Genomic DNA, 19770 nt, shown 5'->3' with positions numbered 1-19770 from the left:
GCACGCCCAACCAGCAGATCAGTGGATGTCTGTGGTAGATCACCGGCTCCCCCCCAAAAGTCAACAGCTTCGACCTGAACCCCCCAAAAGGGACTTCCTGTTCCTTAAGAAAAGCTCAGGAACTTTGACCTGAATGCCCCAAAAAGGGCCTCCCTGAACCCCTTAGGGGTCTCCTTCTCCCTAAAAAAAGCTCAACAACTTAGACCCCCAAAAAGGTGGTAGATCACAGCCAGTCTTCAACTCCGTGAGTAGATGGCAGTCTCTTGGGAGTTGGCCACCCCTGATTGTGTTTTTAATATTTGGTTGGGAGCCGCCTAGAAAGAAAGATAGATAAACTTTATTTGCATTAGCCAATGGCCATAGCAACATAAAACAAACAATATATATTTAAAAAACAACAACGCGTAAAAAGGGCCACCTACAGTGGCTGGGAAAGCACAGCCGGATGGGCTGGGGTAGAAATAATAAATTATTATATATTATGATTACTACTACTACTACTACTACTACTACTACTACTCCCATCATCCTTAGCTACTGGTCCTGTTAGCTAGGGATGATGGGAGTTGTACTCCCAAAAGAGCTGGAGGGCCAAGTTGGGCCACCACTGCTTTACAAATTCAGCTCTGGGATTCCATCAAGGTGGGAACAGGCTCCCCTTTTGTGGGCTCATCAGTGGCAACCCTTCTCTTTAAAAAATTAGTTTCTATTTTTTATATAGTTTGTATTTGGTTCTTAAGGGGAGAGGGTCAGGGTTGCCAGGGAGTGTGCCCAACCGACAGAATGGCTGGCGCACGTTACACGGGGGGGGGGGTGTTCTCTGGGATGCCCAATCTCAGTGCTCACGGACAGGAGGAGGAGTTACACTAAGACCAGACCCCATCATGACCGGATGGATAGTGGAATCAGCAAGGGAGACCCACACGACCTGTGCAATGCCAGGTCAATGATTCACAAGACTGCTGCCACCCACAACTTGAGCGTGGCTGAAGGACTTGACCTGGCATGTGTGATGGACACTTGGTTTGATGAAGCAGACAGACCTGTCCTTGCCGCTGCTTGTGCACCAGGTTTCTTGTACACACAGCAACCTGGGTCATGTGGGCGGGGGGGGGGTCATAGTGGTTTTTAGGGAGTCACTGGTTTGCACTGGGCGCCCTATTGGGAAGACCTAGTTCTCTGTGTGTTCCAGAAGCTAGGCAATAGGGGCAATGCAGGATGCCTTTCCTCCCCGCTGCACCAAGGATTCCCTGCCTGAGCTGCTTCAGGTCGTGGCAGATGTTCTCCTGGAGACACCTAGCTTGGTCGTCCTAGGGGATTTTAACATCCATGCTGACACGACCTTACAAGGGGCCGCTCGGGACTTTGTGGAAAGCATGGCCTCCATGGGGCTGTCCCTGAATAAGTTTGGCCGAACTCATAGCCGTGGACATGCCTTAGACCTGGTGTTCACCTCTAGTGACAGGGGTGATCTGACATTAAGTAAAAGTGAAACGAAAGAAGTGCTGTGGCCAGATAACTTGGACTTCTCTGCAACCCTTCCCCTCTGCAAGGAGGTGCGACTGATTTGGATGGGCCGCCCCCACCACTTAATGGATCCAAATGGTTTCCAGAGAGTGGTAGGGGGTGCTTTATGCCATGCTGATGGCCTTTCAGCTGATTCCCTGGGGGGCCACTGAAATGCGGAGTTAACCAGGGTTATCAACCGCCTGGCTCTGAAGCGCCCTCTCCGATTGCATGGAGCCTGGACAGCCCCGTGGTCTCCCACAGAGCTGCATGTGATGAAACAATCGCTGAGACGGCTAGAGCGCCGGTGGCGGAAACACATTCTGAATCGGACCAGACACAGGTAGTGGCGATAGCGACAGCAAAGAGGACTTTCTTCGCCGCCTCTATTGCATCTGCAGAAAACAGCAGCAGGTGGTTTCTTTCAGGTGGTTCACAATTTCACGGAACCACCTTTGCCACCGGGGCCTGGGAAAGACCCCAAGATCTCCTGCAACGATTTTGGAAAGTTTTTTTCAGATAAAGTTGCTCAGATTCAGAAAGGGATAGACTCCACTGTGGGATCAGGGATGGGGCAGGAGAGAGCTAAGAGTCCTGTCTAGTCGAGTTGTATGAATTAATTCCAATCTGTTCCACTTGCTTGGACGAGTGAAACCAACCACCTGTCTCCTTGATCCTTGCCCATCCTGGCTCATAAAAGCGAGCCAGGAAGGGCTGGGCAATGGGATCCACTGGGTGGCAAATGCTTCCCTCTGTGAGGACCACTGAAAGAGGAAGTCATTTAATTGCTTCTTAAAAATCATATTTGCACCCGGCCAATATGGCCAACTATCGCCCAGTCTCAAATCTTCCATTCTTGGGCAAGGGGATTGAGTGGGTGGTTGCAGAACAACTCCAGGCTCGCCTGGAGGATGCAGACCATTTGGATCCCTTCCAATCAGGATCCAGGCCTCACCATGGGACTGAAGCTGCCTTGGTCGCGCCTGTCGAGGATCTCCAGTGGGCTAGGGACAAAGGTGAGAGCTGTTTCCTAGCTCAGGGGCCGCTAGGGGGCGCCTTGGAAGATGGCGGATATTAACATCTATCCAGCTCGCACGAGGTAATTAGAGGCTGATTATGGGGAGTAAATCAGTCTCCCTCCATCTCTCCAGGGGGGAGAGATGCCGTTTTCACCCGCTCTTGCCATAAATCACCCCCGAGTTCGGAAGAAGGAGGGGGAGAGGCACTGGGTGCACAACCCTCGGCGGGCCTCAGAACTCCTCCGAAGCTGCTTCCAGGAGCGAAACTAGTTGCGTTACTTAAAAGGAAAAAAAAATAGGGAAAGATAACGCACATGCTTCAAGAGAGGCAGGAGGTTTTTATCTGCTAACAATTTTACCACTGAAAGGAAGAAGACTGAGATGGACTGAGACAGAAGATTACATCAAAGCACTACAAATATGGTATGTGGATTGGAATGCCGGAACTGGGGGGGGGGGGACGACTTTTTATTTCTTTTGCTCTATGTGATTAACTAATAACCCTCCCTCTTAGAAGATCCATCACAGTAATTAATTGGCAAATGGGACTAAAAATGAGCTGTGTGGGAATAATATGAACTTAAAGGTTTTACTCTGTGAAGGATTTGGAAAGAAGAAGGGCTCTCTCTTGTGACGCAGTAAGAATGGAAACTTGATAAGAGACCTGTGCTGTTGGAGTTGGTCTTGTGGAGGGCGAGCTGAAGATATATTATTTTCGAGGAGATTGCGAACTGGAAGGGCAGCCCGCCTGCAAAAAGACTAATTTACGATGCAACAGGTCGAAAAAGCTAAAGAGCGAGTTTCTAGACTGTATTTCATCGGAACGACAAAAATGGTGATTACTCGCTCGAGCAGAAAGGACTGTTGGAGGAGAGTGATTTACGAGAGAGCAGCACAAAGCCCACATAGAAATACAAATAAGACTGTCTTTTTCAACCCACTTGCGGAGCATATCGGAGGAAAATGGAAAGGAAAATGAGTAATGACAAGTATTGAGAAGAGGAGACTGGAAACATCATTCTTAATATGGAAGCAGAACAAATATTCGAGGATTAGACTCCTGCCAATCAAGAAGCATGGGTACCCCCCAGAAAAATTTACAATTTGGAAAACAATTGGATTATATGATATGTATTGTTATAATTTGGACTAATTGATTTGATGTGTTTAATTTGGAAATATGAAATTTAATAAAAATTATTTTAAAAAACAACAACAGAGAGCTGTTTCCTAGTTTTGCTGGATCTCTCAGCGGCTTTTGATACCATCGACCATAACATCCTTCTGGACCGTCTAGAGGGGCTGGGGGCACTGTTATACAGTGGTTCCACTCCATTCTCCTGGGCCGTGTCCAGAAAGTGGTGGGGGGGGACGAGTGTTCAGACCCCTGCGCTCTCACTTGCAGGGTGCCTCTGCTCCTATGCTTTTTAACATCTACATGACGCCGCTGGGAGAGATCATCAGGGGGTATGGGCTGGGCATTCATCAGTATGCGGATGATACCCAGCTCTGCCTCTCTTTCAAATTGGAACTAGAGAAGATGGTTAAGGTCCTGGAGGAGGTTGGATGGTGGCTAATGGATTGAGGTTGAATCCTGACAAGACAGAAGTCCTGTTCTTCAGGGGCAGGGGAAAGGCTGGTATGGAGGACTTCCTGGTCCTGAATGGGGTAACTGTGTCCCTGAAGGATCAGGTGCGCAGCCTGGGAGTCATTTTGGACTCACAGCTGTCCATGGAGGTGCAGGTCCATTCTGTCTCCAGGGCAGCTCCATCTAGTACGCAGGATGAGACCCTCCCTACCCACAGACTGTATTGCCAGTTAACTCCTGCTTGGACTGCTGCCATGCACTCTACGTGGGGCTCCCTTTGAAGGTGACTTGGAAACTGCAATTAATCCAGAATGTGGCAGCCAGACTGGGGACTGGGAGCGGCTGCCAAGACCACGTAACACCGGTCTTGAAAGACCTACATTGGCTCCCAGTACCTTTCTGGGCCCAATTCAAAGTGCTGGTGCTGACCTTGAAAGCCCTAAACGGTCTCGGCCCAGTAGACCTAAAGGAGCGTCTCCACCCTCATCATTTGGCCTGGACACTGAGGTCCAGCGCTGAGGGCCTTCTAGCAGTTCCCTTCCTGCGAGAAGCGAGGTTACAAGGTACCAGGCAGATGGCCTTCTTGGTGATGGCACCCTCCCGTCAGATGTCAAGGAAATAAACAACCACCTGATATTTAGAAGACATCTGAAGGCAGCCCTGTTTGGGCAAGTTGTTAATGACTGATCTTTTAATGTACTTTTAATCTTTTGTTGGAAGCTGCCCAGAGCATGCTTGGGGGAGTTTTGTTTCAGTAAGTTAGCTTGCTTATTTATTATAGTGCTTCTGGGTATGTTTTATTACAATAGCGTCAAACAGTTCAATTCCTCTGCTTATAAAAATGATTCCAGAAGAGAAAACCTCAGTGCACACAAGACCAAAATAAAAAAATTATAAAAAATGCATGTTTCACCGAAGTACACACATTGTCAAAAGCACATGAAGAGGCAGACGGCAATCGCTCAGGGAGCCTTTAGGAGGCTAAGCACAAATTACCATTGAAAGCTGGCATGGCTTTGAGGGTGGTGTTGGCGGGTGCCCCTGAAGCAGAAGGGGGGCCCTTCCCACTGACATGGTTGGCTATCGCTGGTGGAGACTGGGACCGCCTCAGCAGCGGGGACATGCTGCGCCTCCTTTTCAGAGAAGCTGGCGTGTTGGGCTCTCCTGGGCGCTTGATTTTGTTCTGAGGACCAGCGACAAACTCGTCTGCTTCATCAATCATCATGCCCTGGAAGACACATCATCACCCGTTAAGAACAACCCGCAGTGTTCTTCTTTTTCTTCTTTTGTAAGAAAGAGGCAACTCCACTCACTCATGGGCCGTGAGAAATTGCCGGGGGGAAGGGGACCCCGTGAAATCGGCCTACCTTCTTATCCTGCTTGAAAGGGTTCCCAAAAGTATGGAGTCTTTTGGGCTGGTCTGGGTCAATTTCTCGTAGAGGAGCGGGCATCATCTTGAGATATTCCTGGTAGTTCCCCATCTGAGCCACAGGAACACTATGAAGGCAGTCTGCAGCAGAAACAGAAAGGACACCACACTTCATTTCCAGAAGACTGAAACTTCCCTAAAGGCTCATTCCACGTCATGTCAATGCGGTCATGTCACCCACCATCTTGGGATTTGGATGAAACTTGGTGTACACACTCTTCCCTTATGGTTGAAAGAAATCGCCTTAAATTTTTCCCCTCTATCTCAAACGGTTTAAATTTTATAGCACTTCAAAATTTCAAAAATAATAATAATTATAGTACTTCAAAATTTCAAAAACCTCGAGACCCTCAGCACATGTACGTTTTATTTTATTTTTCTCCATAAAAAGGCATTTATAAAATCTTTTGAGTACTGGTGCATTTTTTCCTGAAATCCTCATCCTCTTATTGACCTCTGTGTAAAATTTCAACGAGATCTGATCATTGGTTATGAAGGAAAAAACCTTGGAGCATGCTGGGAGCATCCAGGGGGGGAATTGCAAAAAAAGCACCCGAAAACAAAATGGGGGGGGGGGAATGGGGATCATGCTGATCCAAGCGGTGATTGCAGAACTATACACGGGCCGAATCCAGAGGGCGATTGGGCTGGATCTGGCCCACGGACTGTGGTTTAACAGCCCCTGACCTAAAGGAACCAAACTTCAACCTCAATTCAGTACCACAGCAACACGGCACCCACCTTCGTCTTGGCCAAGAATGAGCTTGTGTGTTTTCAGCAGGTTCGTCCTCATGCGGGTCAGCTGGTCTAAAAGGCTGCGGCGAGGAATATCGTAAGCGTTCCTGTAAGCCTGTGGCTTCAGATCCTGTTTGTCATCAAACAAAACAGATCATTTGCGAAGATGGAAGCTGCAAAGCAAGCAGTTTGTTCCCCCTTGGCACCATGTCACACCCACCTTGTTAATTTTTTTTTATATATAATAGTTTTTATTAGTTTTTGCAAATATTTTCAAAGTAACATTCAATTGCTATATAATATAGAAAACCTTTGGCAGCAACAGCCTGAGACTTCCCTCCTCCTTGACTCATGGTTTCCCCACTTACTATCTAATACTGCATTTTGGAATTATAATTATTACTATTAAATCCTGTCAATCAACCATTTTTAAATTATAAAAGTGGTGTCTTGGTTTGCATAAGTTTTAGATTACAAACACGTCAAACCCTGAAATGCAGTTCCCGGTTTGCAACCATTTTTTGGATGACAACCCCTTTTTTTTATTACAAACAAATTTTGGGGGGAGGCCCCATCGGCGAAAGCACACCTTGGGTTACAACCTGTTTTGGTTTACAAACGGACCTCCGGAACGGATTGTGGTTGTAAACCAAGGTACCACTGTAATTGATAGTCCACCTTACAAAACTTCTTGCAACCCTACCACCACTGGGCTAATAATATCCTTGCTGCAGTTCTTGCAGATAAAAAGGCTTTTATCTTGCTTATGAATTTCATTACCTACAATGCTTAATAAGAAGGCTTCTGGTGTCTCTTTTAAACAAATGTTTATTTTCAACATTTTTTAAAGTTTATAATAAATCATTTCCCATAAAGCCTTCGCCTCCTTACAGACACACTACATAAAGTTAAAAACAGGCATGTCCAAAGTCCGTTGCGGGGGCCCAATCCAGCCCGCTGGCTGGTTTAACCTGGCCCCTGTGGCAGTTTATTTCCTGAGATAAAATCCCCCAAAAAGCTCAACTTCAATCCTAAAAGCAGCTCAACAACTCCAACCCTAAAGAAACCTCAAGAACTTCAATCCTAAAAAAAGCTCCACTTTGGGGTAAAACCCTAAAAGCAGCTCAACAGCTTGAATCATCAAAGAAGCTCAACAACTCCAGCCCTTCAAAAAGCTCAACAACTTCAATCTTAAAAAAACCTAAACTACTTTCAATCCTAAACAATGCTCAAGAACTTTGGTCGGCCCCCACGGCCCTTCACTCCATCCAATCTGGCCCTCTTTGGAAAAAGCTTGGACACAACTGGTTAAAATCACCTTCCTTTCCATTTTTTCTTCCCCTCCATTCCCCTTTTTTTCATTTCTTTCAATCCTGACGATGACTCCGTTTCATATGCTTGAGCGAATGTCACCCCACACCCACCTTGTTGAAGAGCCCTATGTGGAAGCCGGCAAATTCCTTCGCGCTTGTTTCAGACAGCCTGAGTGGAGATTCCCCCGAGATCCCTCGAAGAAGCTGTTTGAAATCCCGGTTCTGGATCGGGGAGAGGCCGCTGGAGTGGTTCTTCACTTTAATGCCAGTCTCCTGCGGGGCTTTCTTGCCCACCGACCCTATGATCCGCTCTGACTCGATTTTCGTCTATGACAAAAGCACACGGCACGTTAAGCAAACAGCAGTGCAGACGACTCTAGCGTAAAGCAAATTCTGGCCGTGTCAAAAGGCAACCCAAGCCTGCTGTCTACATGCTGAAAGAGTTCCAGGGGTCAGCAAGCTTTTTCAGCAGGGGGGCGGTCCACTGTCCCTCGGACCTTGTGGGGGGCCGGACTAGATTTTGGAGGGGGGGGGAATGAACGGATTCCTATGCCCCACAAATAACCCAGAGATTATTTTCAATAAAAGGGCACATTCTACTCATGTCACAAAACACCAGGCAGGCCGCACAAATCACCCAGAGGTGCATTTTAAATAAAAGGACACATACTACTCATGTCAAAACACGCCAGGGGTGATGGGAATTGTAGTCCCCAAACAGCTGGAGGGCCAAATAGGCCACCAGTGGACTTGATTTTCACTGGACAATAAGGCCCTTGCGTGAGTATTTCAAGATGCTTCGCCTGGAAGGGAAGGCCGATTTTCTAGAACTGCAGGCATGATACTCATCACTTGAGTTTCCAAGCTCTCCAAAATGTGTGTGAGCTGAATCTTTCCATCCTCCTTGTCCATAGGAAGGTAGAAAGCTTCAGCCGGCATTTACCACACTTTTCCATCTATAGGACGCCCCCATGTATAAGACTTTTGGGGGCCTCAAAATTAGAAAATAGGGGGGGGGATTGAGCTTTGGGGCGAGGACTATGTGGGGGGAATGCCGAAAATCACTCACCTACCAGAAGGCAGTGCACAACCGCTCACGTCACAGAAACCACCTATCAGCTGTCCGGCTTGCTGCCAATCATGCTCCTGCTTGCGGTGAAAAGGGCAGCTGTCTATTGGCTACAGCAACGGGATTGGGAGGGCTAACAGCGGCAACCGGGCAGCTGCAACGCAAGCGGCTGTGTGCCACATTCCGGCAGGTGAGCAGTTTCCGGCATCCCCTCCCCCAACAATCAAGCAGCAAATGCCAAAAATCGCCCACCCGCCGGAACGAAGCAGAAGCCTGAGATTTTCAGCGCCAATTTGCCTCTTCATTGTTTGGGGGGGGGGAGTGGATGCCGAAAATAGCGAGCAACGCATGTGGCTGTGCGCTGCGTTCTGGCGGGTGAGCCATTTTCAGTATCCGCCCCCCACAAATGACCAAGCAGCCAATCACCGCTTACAAGCTTGCGCCAAAAAAAATCTGCCTGCTCAGCACTACTCATGTATAAGACGACCCTAAATTTTGAACCCCATTTTTGGGTCAAAAAAACCTCATCTTATACACGGAAAAATTCGGTAACAACTGGTTACTCTATTTAATGTTAGGCAAAACCAGAACAGGAAGAAGCACTGGTCGCGTTTCTTAAATACCACAGGGAAAGGGCGAATTTGAGCAAGGGAAAGAATAGCACAGGCTTCTTCAACCTCAGCCCTCCAGATGTTTTGAGACTACAATTCACATCGCACCTGACCACTGGTCCTGCTTGCTAGGGATCATGGGAGTCCCCCAAACAGCTGGAGGACTGAGGTTGAGGAAGCCTGGAATAGCCTATGGGTAGGCAAACTAAGGCCTGGGGGCTGGATCCAGCCCAATCACCTTCTCAATCCGGCCCGCGGACAGTCCGGGAATCAGTGTGTTTTGACATGAGTAGAACGTGCCCTTTTGTTTTAAATCCACCTCTGGGTTATTTGTGGGGCATAGGAATTCATTCATGCGCCCCCCCCCCGCTGATCCCTGGAATAGCACTTCTTTGATGTTACAGATTTAGGTAGCCCTTATGAAAACTGGGTTCAGGAAGACAGGAGGCCTTTGGCCACTAGCCACATAAGATTGGACAGCTGCCACTCTTTCAAATCATCCGCAATGTTGACTGCAATGCTCATTAGCAGCAAACAACTAAGAACACGTGACAAGTAAGCTGAATTGTTGTCTTCCTCTTCTTCAGTAACTTCTTCCAGCAGCCCCACCACCAGCACTTACATCAGCCTTCCTCAACCTCGGCCCTCCTACTGTTTTGAGACTACAATTCCCGACAGGTCTGACTGTGGTTAAGAAAGTGAAATACTTGGGGATTAATATGACAGCCAAAAATGGGAACTTATTTAAAGATAATTATGAAAAATGTTGGACTGAAGTGAAAAAAGATTTAGAAATTTGGTCAAATTTGAAGCTTTCATTGTTGGGTCGTACTGCTGTGATAAAAATGAAGGTATTGCCTAGAATGTTGTTTTTGTTTCAGACATTGCAAATTGTGGACAAGATGGACTGTTTCAAGAAGTGGCAGAGAGATATCTCTAGATTTGTCTGGCAGGGCAAGAAGCCTAGAATAAAATTTAAGATATTAACTGATGGAAAGGAAAGAGGTGGATTTGCCCTGCCAGACTTTAAACTTTATTATGAATCAGCAGCTTTTTGCTGGTTGAAAGAATGGCTACTTCTTGAAAATACAGACATTTTGGATTTAGAAGGTTTTAACAACGTATTTGGATGGCATGCATATTTATGGTATGATAAGGTCAAAGCACATAAAGCATTTAAAAATCATATTGTCAGGAAAGCATTGTTTAATGTCTGGATAAGATATAAGGACCTACTTGAAAATAAAACCCCAAGGTGGTTGTCACCGATGGAAGCGAAGGCTCAGAAAAAGCTCAATATGGAGGCCAAATGGCCGAAATATTGGGAAATTTTGGAACAAGGAGACATATTGAAATTGCAGAGTTTCGATAAATTAAAAAACAAAGTGAGAGATTGGTTTCATTATTATCAGATAATGGAGGCATATAATTTGGATAAGAAAATTGGCTTCCAGGTGGAAAAATCAAAACTAGAAACAGAACTGCTAGAACCCAAAACTAAGAATTTGTCAAAAATGTATAACTTGCTGTTGAAATGGAATACTCAGGATGAAACGGTGAAATCTGTTATGATTAAATGGGCACAAGATGTTGGACATAATATTATGTTTGCTGACTGGGAACAGTTATGGACCACAGGTATGAAGTGTACGGCATGTAATGTCTTAAGAGAGAATATTATGAAAATGATATACAGGTGGTACATGACCCCAGTCAAGCTTGCAAAAATTTATCATTTGCCCGATAATAAATGCTGGAAATGTAAAGAAACGGAAGGTACATTCTTTCACCTTTGGTGGACGTGCCCAAGGATTAAGGCTTTCTGGGAAATGATATATAATGAATTGAAAAAGGTATTTAAATATACCTTCTTGAAGAAACCAGAGGCCTTTCTTCTGGGCATTGTCGGCCAATTGGTGCCAAAGAAGGATAGAACTCTCTTTATGTACGCCACAACAGCAGCAAGAATACTTATTGCAAAGTATTGGAAGACACAAGATCTACCCACTTTGGAAGAATGGCAGATGAAGGTGATGGACTATATGGAATTGGCAGAAATGACTGGCAGAATCCGAGACCAGGGAGAAGAGTCGGTGGAAGAAGACTGGAAAAATTTAAAGACTATCTACAGAAATATTGTAAAATTAATGAATGATAGAATGATGTTGGATAGCAACTAAGGGGTTTCTAGCTGTAATGATTTTTATAAATGGGTTAAAATCTAATGGTAAGGATTTGCTGAACCAATAAATTGAAGTGGAATACAAAAAAGGGAGGTATGAGGAGGTCCGGGAAATAAGTTAAAAGAAAATAAGTAAAAGGAAAAATGTATGTTTTTAACTGTTTTTATTTGTATTTTTCTTTTTTCTTTTTCATTTTTACTGTTATATTTCAAAATAAATAAATAAATATTTTATTTTTTTTTAAAAAAGAGAGACTACAATTCCCATGATCACTGGTCCTGCTAGCTCAGGATCGTGGGAGTTGGGAGGTAAAAAACATCTGGAGGGCCAAGGTTGAGGAAGCCTGACTTACATGAAAACGGAAACGCAGGCCAGTCTTTACCCATCTCAAAAAACGGGGGGGGGGGGGGACACATTCCTTAAGCAATGCATTTATACAACCAGAGCAAAACACACTAAAAATAAAACAAATCATCATCATAGTCATCATCATCAATGTACTTCTGATTGCAATGGTTTTGTCGATACTACCTGTTGGCTGAGTTTTTTAAGGTAAGAGATAACACTGTAACTAAGTCCACAATCTAAATTATCTGATATCAGATTTGGAGCTCCCATCATCCTTAGGGCTTTCTTTAACGGCTATAAGGAAAACAAAACAAAAAAGAGTAAGAAGAGGGTCAAAAATATTCTTTTTTCTTTTTTAAAAAAAGTTTTTCCGTTGTTTTTTTAAAGTTCCTCGCAGATCAGTGTTACGTCAAGCTAAGGCAGGCATAGGCGACCTCGGCCCTCCAGATGCTTTGAGACTACAATTCCCATCATCCCTGACCACTGCTCCTGCTAGCCAGGGATCATGGGAGTTGTAGGACAAAAACATCTGGAGGGCCGAGGTTGAGGAAGCTTGGCATTGACGCTTTGGGAAGCGAGGTGGGTTTCAGCTGGCTCGCCGGCGGGCATCGGGCTACACTGCGAGTGTGGTGCTTTGCAGTGCGGCGCCACCAGCTGATTCCACACAGAGGCGAGAGTCCCTGATTACTGGGATATGACAAGTCCACACAGCGGCGTCTTGCCCAAGCGATGAGGGAGGTTTCTGCCGCTTCCACCGCGCCCCCCAGCTTCCTCCCCAGCCCAGCCCTTTGTTAAATGAGATTTATCCGGGGGCAGAGGAGGGCTTCACTAGGAGCTTTTCCACACTGCCAGTCGCAGCAAAGAAGTATTCCCAAGGGGAGGAGGGAGAACCGAAAGAATGCTGGACTTGCGCTGGCTAGCAATCCAAGGACGAGGGGCCAGTAAGTCGTGCTAAGCTGCAAAGCATTTTTGGTTTTTGAACCCTGGCCTGTGGTCTGTTTCGTTTCCAGCAGAAGACACGTAAAAACCGCTCTGCCAAGGACAGCCAGCCACCAATTCATTTATTTAGGGCCACTGAGTTCGCAAGAGGTACGTACCAGCAAGTAGTAGGGAGGCATGGTTTTTAAGTAGTTGTCCAAAGATTGCCGCCACTTTGGATTGGGCTTCAGCTTGTGAACCTTAAAAAAGTCATCTGCATGGAGGAGAAACAAGACCAGTCACCCGCATGCCCCATGTTCCAGTCATAGTATCCGAGCAGAGTCATGCTCCGCGGGAATGTCCCTTGAGAACAACAATCTGGAGAGTTTTTATGCTTCCATGGGCTTTTCTCTCTCTTTAGCCTCTCTCCTCCTTATATATCCAGTTTTGGCACAGGCAGCGGAAGGGATCCACAGAGCCAAAAATTAAGCTGTATCTTAGCAGAGTAATAATCACAGCTTTGAATGAAGGGAACCAGCAGTGCTCAGTCTGAAGACCTCTGAAGTCAACACATTCCGTGTTTCCCTTACAATCCCATGCAAAGGGGAGAGCCCACACTTTGAACTATTAATTCTGTGGTACTGTTGAAAGTGAAATGTTTTAAGTGTGTATTTACCATATTTTTCCATGTATCATATGACCCCTATTTTGGGGGGCACAAATTTATGGAAATGGGGGGAGATGATGACCCCTGGTTTTTTAACATTCTTTTAGGCAGTGGTTTCCAAACTTTTTTCAAAGAGGGCCAGATTTTATGAAGTGAAGGGCTGTGGAGGCCGACCAAAGGGCCAACCAAAGTTGTTGACCTTTTGAAATTGTTGAGCTTTCTTTAGGGTTTTACCCCAAAATCAATAACCCCCCTCCCCACACTCACAATTTAAAGGCCCTAGATTGGGGTGCCCAAACTTTTTTCAAAGAGGGCCAGATTTGATGATGTGAACATGCATGAGGGCCAACCAAAGTTGTTGAGCTTCTTTTAGGGTTGAAGTTAAGGTTTCTTTAGTATTTTACCCCAGAAAATAAACTGCCACAGGGGCCAGATTAAACTGACCGGGGGGCCAGATTAGGCCCCTGGAACGGATTTTTGGAGAAGCCTGTTTTAGAGTAAAAAGTAACCTAGTCTTTTCCACAAAAAAGTATGGTAAGTTATGATACTAAGTATCTGAGAAACTATTCCCAGCAGAAGCTTGACCCAAAACAAGGTACCCTACATGTGCCATTATTGAGACTGGCAAAATTCCTTGTAGCTTAATTCCTGGAAGAATCCAAGAGTTATTTGACAGAAGGGGGTACCACTCAGAAGAGTGGCCACACATCCAACAAATAGCACCTATTGAACAAGGAAGGCTGATGCAGACAAAAATAGAGTCCTCTGGTGTACGATTCTTTCTACATGAATGTCGGGGAAAGAATTTTTTAACGGGTTGTAGTCAGGAGGAACCTCACAGTTGTGGTTTTTTTGGGGCAGAGAAACAAGAGGAGATCGCTTCAGGACACCATGAGCTGCACCAAAGCAATTCAAAGCCTCTGGAAGGCCCCAGGCGATTCATGAAGCCTGCCTGAGCATTTCCCCAAAACCTTCTATTAAAGAGTTGCGGGGAAGGGGGCACGGAAGAGCAGGTTCAGCAGAGCTTGTGTTTTTAAAATGCAGCCACCATAAATATATGCCTCCAAGAAGCAAATGGGATTAGAACCTTTCAAGAAGTGGTTCAGGAAACAAGAACTCCGTATGGGGCTGTGTGTTCTTCCAGAGAGGCAAGAAATAGCTCAAGGCGCATGCACTTCTATATTATGGTTACCAGACGATCCCGTTTCCCGGGGACAGTCCCTGGATTTACAAATCTGTCCCCAGACAATATCCAGCAGTGGCGCATCAAGGTCGGGGCTTGCCTCTTTTTTCTCCTTCCTCCTCCTCTCCTCCTACTCCCTGCGTTGGCTCTGGGGTTTTCCTGGCCCTGGAGCGCCACTGGGCAGCCAGCTGGATGCTCTCACCCCCGGCTCGATTTGGGTCGCAGGGGGCAGGTCAGTGGTTCCCCCAGTTGATGCGCCGGGCGTCATTTGCTCCTTGGCAGTGGCGGCGGCAGCCTCAGCAGCCTGGTAGTGCAATTGGTTCCAGTGGCTTCTGCAGCTGCTCACTGCTGTGGCACCTGCCATTTTGCCTCACCTGAAGTCCCTGTGTGATGTGTCTTCTGCCACTGAACCAATCACGCAATGTTCATTTCATACTGATAAATCTACAACGCTTAAAATATAAATCCGGGGACATGAAATGAAATCCAGGGGTGGAAGTTGTCCAGGGACAGGTTTGTAAATCCGGCGACTTTCCCCGGAAAACGGGGCCGCCTGGTAACCATATTTCTTGCCTCTCTGGAAGAACACACAGCCCCATACGGAGTTGTTCTTGTTTCCTGGACCACTTCTTGAAAGGTTCTAATCCCATTTGCTTCTTGGAGGCATATATTTGTGGTCCCAGGGACATCTGGTAACCATATTCTAGTCCTCTCTGGGATGCCTTCTTCCCCGTGTGCCCCCTTTGGAAATGTGCGCCCCCAGCTCACAAAGCCCAATGAAAAATGGGCGACACAACGCTGCTGCAAAAGACTATGCAGGCACCAACGTCCTGAAAGAGGGGAAAAGAACGGAGGTTGAACCTTACTCCAATTAAGGAAGGAGCTACGAGTCGAGGAGGTGAGCAGCGTCAAACATGCCCACGAAGCAGGCGGCTCTCCTCCTCTGCTGCAGAGAGAAAAAGGGAGAGGGCGGGTGTAAAAATCCCTCTCCTTCCAATGGAGCCGCCTGCAACCCTCGAGGCGCTCCGGCCTCCCGTCCCGCCTAAGAAAACGGCTGGCAAGTAAACACCGCGGGCGGACAGGCTCCCATTCCTGCTCGGCTGCACCAAGACACTCTGCACCACACTCACCTAGCAGAGGGAGAAGGACAGGGTAGTTGTACGGCATGACAAAGAGATTGACGCACGTCAGAGTGGTGCTGGCTTTCAGGTATCCAAAGGGGTGGCCCAGTTCACTGTACTTGCCGCTGGTGCTCACAAACACCTGGAGAACGACAAAGGAAAAGGCAAAAGTTCAGCACATGCAAGGGGCTGCTGGCCTTCGGAGGAATTCAAAACATCCTGGCATTTTCAGACGTGGCGTGGCATGTGTTTTTTGCAATAGTCACAGCGCAATTGTTTTCCCCCTTCTCTCAGAGGCTCAGGGGAGGAATCCTGGGCAGTTTACTTCTTTTTTGCCCATTTACGGTCCTGCAAGACACAGAAAAGGAAGTTTCCTGGCTGAACAGAGCTACCAACGCACAAAGCTTTCTACCAAGAGTCAAACCAAGCGTCCAATAATTACACTATCTATAATAAAATCACTCTTATTCCTTTATGGGCAGCTGTTACCTCAGGACAGTACCACCAGTTAATATGATCATGAGAAAAGCAGCTGGTCTGCATGACATTCTGATTCAAGCTGACGGGGAAAAACCCACAAAAGCTGACTGAACTTCTTGTAAATTCACTTTGTTTGATTGGTGGGTTTTATGTATTTGCTATACTATGCTGTGATCTGCCCTGTAATTATGATTGGAAGAAAGAAAATGTTATGAATGTTATGTGGCCAACTCCTGAGAGACTGCAATCTACTCATAGAGTTAAAAACGGGCAGTAATGGTGATCTGCCCCCTATTTTGGGGTTCAGGTCAAAGCTGTTGAACTTCTTTTAGGGAGGAGGAAAGCCCTGTTTTTCGGGGTTGAAGGGCAAAAATGTTGAGCTTTTATAGGGGAACCAGTTGTTGAGCTTCTTTGGAGGGAGCCAGTGATCTACCGGTAGATCACAATCTACCAGTTGGACGTGCCTATTCAAGCAGTAATATTCCTGTTGTTTTTGTAACACATTTATGAATCAGCAGGCGAGTCTATGATGGCTCTGAGGCGGCTCCACATTAATTGACATCAGTCTCACTACAAACCCAATTCCAGTCCACAGAACAATATGTAGGGGAACCCTTCGGATGTTGCTGAATGGCTGGAAGGCTGAAGGTTCACCACCCCTGGACTAGAGAGTGCATCAAAGCTTCTAATCACCTAAAATTTAAAGTGCTTAGATAGGCCCTTTTACAGTGGACCCTCCAGATAGGGCACTTCTACACTTCCGGGTTTGCTGCAATCGCAACTGGAAAGTTACATTACCTTCGGGGTCCACTGTATTATTCCTTGATGTTGGGGTACAGCTATTAAGGAACTACTGCACTTTTCAGTGGTATTGGCCCCACTTGTCCAGATGGTGGGCTATTATTAAAATCAGATCTTCACTGCCTGAAGCACAACTGTGGCCCCTGCCTCCCCTCTCTCGGCCCTCGGAAAGTGAAAGTGTGCGTTGTTCTGGATGGGAGACAACAGGGTGCCTCAGGGCTCCACCCCCCCCCCCGGCTTTTTAAAGTTGACATGAAGCCACTAGGAGAGATCATCATGGGGTTTGGGCTAGGGGTTCATCCATACGTGGATGACACCCAGCTCTACCTCTCTTTCAAATCAGAACCAGTGAGGGCAGCGAAGGTCCTGTGTGGGTGCCTGGAGGCGGTTGGAGGATGGATGGCGGCTAACAGATTGAGGTTGAATCCTGACAAGACAGAAGTACTGTTGTGTGTGAGCAGCTTGGGGGGGGGGCTCCCTGGTCCTGAATGGGGCAACTGTGTCCCTGAAGGACCAGCTGCGCAGCCTGGGGGTCATTTTGGGCTCACCTCTGTCTATGGAGGTGCAGGTCAATTCTGTGTCCAGGACAGCTGTCTACCAGCTCCATCTGGTATGCAGGATGAGACCCTACCTGCCTGCAGACTGTCTCACCAGAGTGGTGCATGCTCTATTTATCTCCTGCTTGGACTACTGCAATGGGCTCTATGTGGGGCTCCCATTGAAGGTGACTCAGAAACTGCAATTAATCCAGAATGCGGCAGCCAGACTGGGGACTGGGAGCAACCGCCGTGAAGATTCCACCTAAACATTAGGAAGAACTTCCTGACAGTAAGAGCTGTTCGACAGTGGAATTTGCTGCCAAGGAGTGTGGTGGAGTCTCCTACTTTGGAGGTCTTTAAGCAGAAGATTGACAACCATATGTCAGGAGTGCTCTGATGGTGTTTCCTGCTTGGCAGGGGGTTGGACTCGATGGCCCTTGTGGTCTCTTCCAACTCTATGATTCTATTACCACATAACACCAGTCTTGAAAGACCTGCACTGGCTCCCGGGATGTTTCCAAGCACAATTCAAAGGCCCTAAACAGCCTTGGCCCAGTAGACCTGAAGAAGCGTCTCCATCCCAGATGCCGGGGTTCCTTTCCCAAGGGCCTTCTGGCAGTTCCCTCCCTGCGAGAAGCAAGGTTACGGGGATCCAGGCCAAGGGCCTTCTCGGTGGTGGCGCCCACCCTTTGGAACACCCTCCCATCAGATGTCAAAGAAATAAACAACTATCGGACTTTTAGAAGACATCTGAAGGCAGCCCTGGTTAGAGAAGTTTTGAATGTTTGAAGTTTTATTCTGTTTTTACTGTTCTGTTGGAAGTCACCCAGAGTGGCTGGGGAATAAATAATAAATTAATAATTATTAATAATAACAGACCACTCCACTGCCAGCCCTTGGGAGGTCAAACCAAACAGCCACAGGTTCTTGCTAAGAACTGGTGGGTTTGGGAGGAAGAGGAGAAGACACACTATATTCGATAACAACCCCAGGTGTTGGAGGCTGTAGAAGCAGCCCCAATTTCATTGCATTTGGATTTTTTTTTAGATCTTATGGGGCTCTGGAGATCTTTCCAGATTCAAATGTGGGGTGAAATAAAACAGCACCACCAATTCACAGACCGAAGAAACATACATGGCTAGAACCAGCTCTGCAGAGCTACACTTCTAGGAAGGCCATTGTGGGTTTGAAGCCCAACCACAGCAGCAGCGAGATTATTACTTGCAAAGAATTGGAACGGAAATATCCCCACAAAGGAAGATTGGAGATGTAAATTAAATGAATTTATAGAATTAGTAAATTTAGCAGCAGCCATAAGGTATCAGACATGCCAGAAATTAAGGACAGAATGGCAAAGTTTTGAATTTACATGAAAAAACACTGCTCTAAGGGTAATATGTTGATATGTATAGATTAAGTTTGCAAAGTGAACCTTAAAAAAGTTATATATTGGGAGTATTGGGGGTGAGATACCAAAGATGCAATGTTAATTAAGAACTTAAAGAAGGAATCCCCAACTTGCAGCCCTCCAGATGTTTTGGCCTACAACTCCCATGATCCCTAGCTAACCAGACCCCAGTGGTCAGGGATGATGGGAATTGTAGTCCAAAACATCTGGAGGGCCAAAGGTTGGGGATGCCTGACTTAAAAGTTAAGAGATGACGGGTATTGGAGGAGAAAAGTCACATGGGTGTATTATTTGTTTTCTATGTGTGTGGTTATTGTTTTGTGTTTTTCATTTCTAACGGATTAGTGTACATGGGGGGGGGGGAGAGGAAAAAGGAAACCCAACCATGTTCTTAGAACCCAAATGCAAGAAAACTCATCACCAGCCCTTGCTCAAAAGGCGGTCTCACACTGTCAACACCCAGCAGACTTATCTTTTAAAACGAAATCTCCATTGGTTCACGGGACTAAGAATAATAGAGATAGTGTTGCCCACTTGATTGACAATTGTTTAAGCAATTAGGGAAATGCTCTGGACCTGATCAACTTCCCACTCAAGTCAGTTGCAAATGATTGGGTAAATAATTGTTCAAGGGCTGCAGAGTCCGGTGTTTTGTTGTTTTTTTAAAAAAAACACCTACATTAAAAGTATCAGAAGGCAATGTATTTTATTTATTAAATATCTATACCCCCCTTTCATCTGAGGATCAAAACGCAGTCTACGGTGTAAAGACACAAAAATGAATAGTATAGTAGCAAACCAAAACAATAACTCCCCATAGATCGGGGTGCCCAAACTTTTTCCAAAGAGGAC

The 19770-nt window shown here is 46.4% G+C and overlaps 1 protein-coding gene and 1 long non-coding RNA gene across 5 annotated transcripts in view; both read right to left on the bottom strand.

Moving 5' to 3' along the window:
• The window catches only part of LOC309523541 (integrator complex subunit 6-like), a 42585-nt gene that overhangs the window by 2715 nt on the left and 20100 nt on the right, over positions 1-19770 (bottom strand). For 2 of the 4 annotated variants that reach the window (XR_014215443.1, XM_082207391.1), the window contains exons 9-15: positions 15700-15832; positions 12899-12993; positions 11985-12095; positions 7702-7917; positions 6284-6407; positions 5481-5623; positions 5110-5341 (exon numbers count right to left, since the gene is read on the bottom strand). Coding sequence is in view for 2 of the 4 variants with exons in the window: in XM_082207391.1 (XP_082063517.1) it covers positions 5110-5341; positions 5481-5623; positions 6284-6407; positions 7702-7917; positions 11985-12095; positions 12899-12993; positions 15700-15832 (1054 nt within the window). In the remaining 2 variants the exon portion in view is untranslated. Of the gene's footprint in view, positions 1-5109; positions 5342-5480; positions 5624-6283; positions 6408-7701; positions 7918-11984; positions 12096-12898; positions 12994-15435; positions 15516-15699; positions 15833-19770 lie in introns of those variants that run through there. The other 2 variants (XR_014215444.1, XM_082207392.1) reach the window with 2 other exon arrangements.
• On the bottom strand, positions 8967-9628 carry LOC309523596. The gene is made up of 2 exons (XR_014215467.1): positions 9213-9628; positions 8967-9182 (listed from the first exon to the last, which is right to left on the bottom strand). It is a non-coding gene; the product is annotated as an uncharacterized lncRNA (long non-coding RNA).

The sequence above is a fragment of the Podarcis vaucheri genome (genome assembly GCF_965113315.1).
Source record: "Podarcis vaucheri genome assembly, chromosome: Z".
In the NCBI taxonomy this organism is placed as follows: Eukaryota; Metazoa; Chordata; class Lepidosauria; order Squamata; family Lacertidae; genus Podarcis; species Podarcis vaucheri.
This window is presented reverse-complemented; position numbering and strand designations above follow the sequence as displayed.